Source organism: Megalopta genalis, chromosome 9 (assembly GCF_051020955.1).
Source record: "Megalopta genalis isolate 19385.01 chromosome 9, iyMegGena1_principal, whole genome shotgun sequence".
NCBI lineage: Eukaryota > Metazoa > Arthropoda > Insecta > Hymenoptera > Halictidae > Megalopta > Megalopta genalis.
Window position 1 is genome coordinate 15,405,311 of NC_135021.1, and position 7,916 is coordinate 15,413,226.

Genomic DNA, 7,916 nt, shown 5'->3' on the forward strand with positions numbered 1-7,916 from the left:
AATTGTTGAAATTATAAATAATCTTTCATACGAAATGGTTGAATACATTTTTTTAAATAAATAAATTACTAATTATTTTTATCACTTAATAATTATTACTAATTATTTTTAAAACGTAAATAAATTCAACTCAGTGTTATACATTTCTCCTAAATCGAATGAAATTTTGATTCTCCCGTTATGAACATCTAGGAACAACAGTAACTGGGGGCGTACTAGAAATAAAAATTGTCTCACACTTCTCCTTGTTCACTTACAGTGTCCTTGGAAGGTGTCGTCAGATAGAGATGATTTCCTTTTTCTTATTCTGCTTCTATTTCTGTTCTTTCTTCTTTGGCAAGAGCCTGATTTCGAACGTGAAGTAAAACGAGTATTGTTGTTCTCATGTTGCAGAAAATTTGACACCGTCGGAACTGAAGAAATTGAGAAACAAACAGAGGAAACAACGCAGAAAGGCTGAACTGGAACGGCAACAGGCTGCCCAGGCTCAAGAGAAGAGGGAGCAACACAATAAATCGCGACAGCAAACCGATTCCGACCTGGAGCAACCCACGTTGGACGAACTTATACCGGAAAAATTGGAAAGGGTGCGTATCACTATATAACATACTTCGTCAACAGTTGGTAGATGAAATCGTGAGAGTTGTTCTCCTCTTATTCGAACTTATTCGAAACGATTGGCGTAAAATTCATCGGATACTTGCCTGAATATTGAAGAATCGTGCATGCTGTAAACGCAAAAATTCTGCAATTTATGGATCGTGTGTCGAGCAATTGGAACAAGACCTGAAAATGATCGTTGCTTCTAGGTCGAGGATCCACTGGAGCAGGCGATCAAGTTCCTGCAACCTCTTCAAGATTTGGCTGCGGATAGAATAGAGACGCATTTAATGGCATTCGAAATCTACATTCGCAAAGGTATGCAAGCATTCAAAAATGCTTACTTCAAGCTATCGTAGGGTGACCAAGCATTACATCATAATTACTTGTTATTTGGCTGTCATGTTGGTCATCGAATTACCTTCAAAGGACAGTATTGGATGACCTTCAAGTTGTAATATTCGACTTTTACGTTTCCACCTATAAAGAGTCAGTGGCGCCAGAAGCCAAGCAAGTTCCGTCTGAGATGCATTTATTCTACCGCCAATAGCGAGCGAGACATTGGAGAGTCCTGTTTTTTAAATGGACCACCCTGTGTACCGTAGTCTTATTACTGCAGCCTCGTTGCTTGAACAGATGACGATTAGTCTCTCGACACCCTGTCCCGCTGACGTCTTAATAGCAACGTGTACGCACAGTGCCCAGAAAAGAACCGAGGCTGAACGGTGGCTAATTGAAACGCGTTGCGTTGTTGTTTTTCCAGGTCGCACGTTGCTGATGCTGAAGTCGATAAAACGCGCTCACGGTCTGGACCCGAACAATCCGGAACTGCACACGTGTCTGGTGCGTTTCATACTGCACACCAGCCGTTCACCGTTAGAGGGTGCAGTCGGGGAGGTGGTGCACCACCAGACCTCGGGCATCTACGGTAATTCGACGGCCGGCCAGTTGAACGCGGAATTCCTGAAGAGGAATCGGACGTCGCTTCCGCATCTGCTTCAAGGCGCAAAGATGATGTACGTGCTGGATCCGTTGGCCCAAATGAAAGCTCTGATCCAGGTGACGAGCATCGACAACCTGGAGGGCGTGACAATACCGATCTGTACGAAAGTGCTCGAAGCGTTGCGTGCTGGTGACTTCGGCGACTGCGAGAACACGATAGCCGATTATGTGACCAAATGCCATAAGCGTTTCCCGTACGCGACCGCCTTCTGGCCGGAGACCAAGGCGACCGCCAACCACCAGGAGAAAGAGAACTCAATCAAGAACTGATCCAGGTACGCGCGCGTCAGCGTCGCTGAGTTAGTCCGTAGTATAAGGCGACGGAAGAGGGAGGAGAGAGAGAAAGAGAGAGATGACAGAGAACAGCCGGAGGAGGACGACGACGATGAAGAGGATAACGAAAATGAGGAGATGGAGGTGGAGGATGGTGTCTGTGCAAAGCATCTCTGACCACTAGCTTTGGGTAACATGGAAATCACAAGAAAGACGATGGAAGGACAGGCTGACGAAGGGAATGGAATAGCTGAAGAAGAACTGAAACGAAAATGAAAGGAGAGAGAGAGCGAGAGAGAGAGAGAGAAGACATAGTGAATGAAGGGGAAAAGTATCGCGAACAAATTGGCGGATATTGATTTACGAGATAGAGTCACATGTATTATACACGGAACTGTTCCTGGAGGATTTCATGTTGTGTGAAAACAGTGCTGGGACAGTGCTGGATAAACAATCTTTAATAAATTATACAACACGACGAGCCGCGCGAACACGCGCGTCTCCGAAGCCGTGGTCCCAAATTTTAGGTGGACGAACAACCAGGGGCAACCAGAAGGGGATGGCTAGTAGCTAAATATTAATTAACGATCGGGACGGATTAACGAACGCGCGATCCAACGATCAAGAGATAACGGGGGCTGGATCGAGGACATTCTGTGTGACGTTCAGTGAAGAGGTTATATCACGGTCGGCTGCTGAGGGGGTGGGAAAAAGCGCGCGTTCGGGGGCTAGAACCGGGGGTGCAGTGTGTAAAATATAAATGACGTGCGAAAACTAACACATTGGTACAAAATATAAGACTTGTATACATTCATACGCGCGCGCGCTCTAGGAGATATTTCTACTCGATGTTAAGGTGTACTATTTTCAGCGATGTCTACAGAATACACTCTACTGTGTAGAGTCTGGAAACGAGACGATCATCGAGCATCCGATTATTGTATTGTACCACACGCATGTTCGTCGCTACATTCGAATAGACTTTGTTCCAAGTCGCATACTAACTTCTAGTTCACTTCATTCGCAAGACTATACTGTTTGAAGCTTTTCGGGGAAGTACGGACAGATTGACACACACTGCCGTCGCTCATTTTCTGCAATGGCTGGATTACAGATTTCTTGCATCTATGGGCTGAAATGAGTATTGAAAGAATTATAGATTGTAATTTATAAAGATTGTTGAAGAAAGAAAAGCATTTTTGAAAGGATTCGTATCAGCAATATCTCATGAATCGAAACATTGTTTTGTCGATAAATGAACGTTTTCATCACTTTGTAAGAATACAATTAAGGTAATAATTTGAAACACTCGAACTTGTTCGTCTGAAAATCTTGACCTCTTAATATGCACTCTCTGAATTGCAGCAAATGAGCGACGTATGAAAACAGACACACAGCCACACACATACAAGTACATAACAGGTACATTTTATTCCTGTGTTTCAAACCAGGGTAATGATCTACGTTCTGATTGGAGCCCTGATTTATTCCATCGAGAACAGTCAATAAACGGGAGTAGTGTCCATTTCGCGAAAGTCTGTGAAAGTTACTATAAGAACAATAAGCTGCGTATTGTGTACGCAATTTACCAAAGTATATCATAAATCGAGAAACAATAAGTATCGAATAGCAGAACGATGGAAATATAAAAGAGAAACAGAGAACAACGGGAAGAAGAAGAAAACGAAGAAGAAGAAGAACTGTCGTGCATCTGTACGCGAACGGATTACAGAGATTTTAAATAAAATGATAACGTTGGAAGTCTACCGGCACACCAGCCGAGAACCGATCTTATGATTACCTCATTTAGTTTTGTTTCATTCTTTTTCGTCTCTCTTTCCTTTTCAAAATATTATCGACGCAAAATATATTTATTAGCTGCGTGAATTTCCTCTCGAGCGAACAGAAGAAAATTCAGCAAGTTGCAGATACTACAAATTAGTGATAATATTTGTACATACTTTCAGCTACTACCTTTAACAATGCATATAAATATATATACAATCATATTATATGTACACATCTCCTGCCTTACTTAAGTCATAGAAATGTATCATTTTCTGCGATCGATTAATCTTGAACGCCGATTAATATTAATTGATATTGATTAGCGAACGAAAGCAAAACTATACAAAATATGAGAAAAACAATCGCTCGAAGCGGACTCGCGACGGTAATCATAAACAGATAATTGCATCGAGTGGCATCCATGGTAATGTATACTCGTCGATGTTCGAATCACCCGCGCGTATCTGCGCACTTTCCAGGCGGGAAATTCAAAGTCTGCGGAAATTTAGACGATGGAATAATCTACAATAATTACGATCAGTGAAAAAACTGACTGGTGGGCCGAATATCTTCTGTAAATGCATGGAATGTTTCTCAGGGCTACGCTTGTAATTTATCGTAAACGATACCGTAGATGACACAGAAGTTTCATCGGCATTGTTCAATACTTATTTCAGAATCCGTTGAACGATAGGTAGCTCTTGTAAATTTTTATGTATACATCATTCTCCATTGTCATACTCAATTTTTGAGATATTCACCTTTTAAGAAGAAATCCTTTCGCCTTTAAAATGAAATTTCTAGAAAACTGAAGATCTGAAAAATGTAAAAGTATTAAAAATTACTCTATTGAAAGGTAAAAAAAGAGTTAAAATTCGCGTTGGATAGTGTAATTAGTTATTTCGCTGTTGATTCACAATATCCAATCGGCCTGTGGGTGAAGTGCTAATTAATCCTTGCCATAGACATAAGGTATCAAAAATGATACTTCGATCGTATCAACGCCGTCGTTTCACCATGCATCTACCGAAGTGTTAACGAATTTTTAACATTGCTTTTCTTTTGATACGTTTTCTACAAATACGCTTGGACACTTAGCAAAGGTATCGCCTTTCGAAACAGGCTGCAAGTCGTGCAGGTACATTAGACGCTCCAATCTTTACCGGGGGTTGTTATTTGCAGTTTAGATAATTTCTATCTCGCTGATAACGGTTATGCGGAAAAATCTTTGGGAAAATAAACAACACCAACCAAAAGGATGGTATATTACACCGATCTTTGTCAGGTTCAGTTCATATTTGCCTTCGAGATCTTGATTTTTGATCCAAGGATCAAGACAGATAAAGGGTACCTTTGTCCGCATCCTCTTCCATCTCCTCATGTAAATGAATTCATCATATAGACTCCGTATAATACTTCTGTAACGTATACGATTAACGACTAAGATGATGTGTTATTCTAAAAGAGAGTTAAAGTGGGAGAAGCTGATGCTTTTACAGAGCACGAGTTCGATGATTTTTTATTTATAGTAATTTTATTAGAACGTCACTGCCATTCGCGATAAGCAGTTATCATATAATTTAAACGATTCGTACTAACATACTAAACGATTTGTTGCACGATCATTCGAAAATGTTAACCTGTTCGAAACTGAACGGGACTTATGGTCATGTACTATTGTATAAGTGTTAATGTCTGTATATTTAAGATTGCACACGCACCTTCATTGCATTATATATTTTTCTATATGATGAATTCAATATATAAATATAAATAATTACTTTCTTTATGTAACTGTCCTCATTATAGTTGTGACTACGAGCATAAATGAAGTAATATTTTAAAGACAGAAACTGGGATATGTATAGTATGTACATAAACGTATTATTATTACCATATATATCAAGAAAATTTGTTCAATTTCTCTTTGTTGTTACATTAATAACGAGTCAACATGAAAAATATTATATCGCGTATCAACGGTCGCCCTTTCCTCCGTGGTTTCATGGAGAAAGAATTAAATGATGAATACTTGTTACGTACTTCCATCATGCCATACTTTATTGTATCAGTGTTTACACTTGTACAGGAAATGATTTGCAACTCAGTTGCAGACAATATTACCTTTAAAGTATCATATATTATCTTTGTATTATTGCTAAAAGTTCTCTCGCCTTCTGTACATTGTTTTATTTATTTTCTATAAACCTCATATGGTTAATGTTAAAAGGTGAAAAAACTGGATAAAACGAAGTATTCTTTATTTCCTGAACCCAAAAGAACATTTCACATGAATTGGTAACTCATTTTTTTCTCAAACGCGCCAGCATCCAGTAATGCCACAAGACACAGTTTCATTGATGTTAAAAGTAAAAATTCTTCAAATCATAAAACTATTGCCAAATTCTAATCTACATTTTAAATCTGCAAAGTGTCAAAAACAAATCAAATAAAGTGTGAGTATATGCATATCGACACCCCAAGGCCAACGTGTAATTAAATTATTATATTAAAAAAATGACATTTCACATGTTTCAGAAATTATTTCAACTTTATATACGCGATAGCTATGGAGTACGGATGCAGACATTATTTTTTTTCCATTTCTATATTACCCATACTGAATTTATTATAGATATTTTCATTCCTTGTCTTCCACTGAAGTGAGGGTTAATTGAGACATTTTATTATTTAATGCTGGATTAGGGGGTAATTCGGTCTCACTATTAGTTTTTGTTGGAGTGGGGGGTAACTGTGTCATTGTGTTCCAATCGATCTCTTTAAAATTAATTACAATGCTATCGTTTTTTGGAATATATTTTCTGAAACGGAATATCATAAATTTCAGAAACTTTAAAGAGTATGATCTTAATCAATTTCATTATTAAACTTTGTTTTCTCACAATTCTTTTATCGAAAAATATTTACTTCTTTTAAATTTGTATATCTTTGCAGGATTAAACAATACGAATATAAAAAATACGATATTACAAATACATTCAATGGCCACACCAATAAAGTCCATGTTATTCCTTCAAACATAAATAAATAAAAATAATTGACATAATCAATATACCTATATAAAACTCCTGACGCATCAAACAGTTTTTTAGCAGCTTTTGTCCCATTTTTCTCGGCATTTTTATCTGACATATACACAACAGTTTTAATTCCTGATTGTATAATTACCTTGGCACATTCGTTGCAAGGAAACAAAGCAACATAAATGGTACAATCTTTAATATTGCTGGAGTTTTTGTTCAAAATAGCGTTAAGTTCTGCATGACATACTATAAACAATACATTAATAATATATTAAAAATAATATTATTTTTTTTTATTATTATTTTATTAAATATATTAACAAATATCGTAAAGAAATTATACGTCTACCGTTTAACTTACCATAAGGATACTTAGTTTCTAAATAGTTTTCGGATTTATTGGACCAGGGAAAATCATCATCACTACATCCGATTGGCATTCCATTGTATCCAACACCCACAATCTTTTTTTCGTTATTAACTATGCATGCACCTACCTGAGTAGATGGATCTTTACTTCGTTTTGCAGCCAGAAACGCTACCGCCATGAAATACTCTTCCCAGTCGATGTAGTTCGCTCGTTTGCTGTAGACATTGTTTAAAAAAAAAAAAATATTCACTTCTTTTTAATGAAAATTGTATTTACTAAGTCCCGATACTATAATCGACATACAGGTTATTCGTGGTCTTAATGACAGTATTACTTTCTGCCATGTTTTTGGTACCTACGGCGACGATAAATTCTTACAGAAACGCAATGTGCTCAATGTGACAAGTAGATCTGACCGTTATCGTTATATACACAGTATTCAATGTATTCACATGGCATTACAATTATTTTTCAATTGCAATTCACATATTATAAGCCGTATTTTTGTTTATATTTTAGCCGTACTTAATATAATATTTCAATGAAAAAGCATTGAAATATTAATTTTTATTTAATCGTAAATGATTCTTGCAGTTTTTTCCATAAGTCTACCTAATATTCAGCATGAATTGTTTTGGATAGTAACACGTCTTGTGGTGAAGTCAAAAAGCTCTCTTTAGGATTCGTGCAGCGCCAATTAGTAGGTGGCAAAATGCTGAAACTACTAGCCAGACTAGCAGTTTCATCGTTTTGCTATTTACTAATTGGCGCTGTACGGACCCTGAACCGAGCTTCACTTTATCACCACAGAAGGCGCCAGAAGTCTATCAATAGTGGTA

At 37.6% G+C, this 7,916-nt stretch overlaps 2 protein-coding genes across 4 annotated transcripts in view; one reads left to right on the top strand and one right to left on the bottom strand.

The window, feature by feature from the left end:
- The window catches only part of Naa15-16 (N-alpha-acetyltransferase 15/16), a 68,432-nt gene extending 64,545 nt beyond the window's left edge, over positions 1 to 3,887 (top strand). For both annotated transcript variants that reach the window (XM_033471829.2, XM_033471830.2), the window contains exons 9-11: positions 394 to 587; positions 810 to 918; positions 1,364 to 3,887. In XM_033471829.2, the coding sequence (XP_033327720.1) occupies positions 394 to 587; positions 810 to 918; positions 1,364 to 1,872 (812 nt within the window). In that variant the 3' untranslated portion in view covers positions 1,873 to 3,887. The remainder of the gene's footprint in view (positions 1 to 393; positions 588 to 809; positions 919 to 1,363) is intronic.
- A 1,816-nt stretch (positions 3,888 to 5,703) lies between these two features.
- LOC117221142 (deoxycytidylate deaminase) lies at positions 5,704 to 7,739 on the bottom strand. 2 transcript variants are annotated; one of them, XM_033471844.2, is made up of 5 exons: positions 7,381 to 7,739; positions 7,069 to 7,292; positions 6,740 to 6,953; positions 6,279 to 6,485; positions 5,704 to 6,087 (listed from the first exon to the last, which is right to left on the bottom strand). In XM_033471844.2, exons 1-4 carry the CDS (start codon positions 7,419 to 7,421, stop codon positions 6,305 to 6,307), a joined length of 660 nt encoding a protein of 219 aa, XP_033327735.2. In that variant the 5' UTR covers positions 7,422 to 7,739; the 3' UTR covers positions 5,704 to 6,087; positions 6,279 to 6,304. The 2 variants fall into 2 exon arrangements, with proteins under 2 accessions (XP_033327735.2, XP_033327733.2); XM_033471842.2 differs by having other exon boundaries at positions 5,704 to 6,485.
- Positions 7,740 to 7,916: the final 177 nt, after the last annotated feature.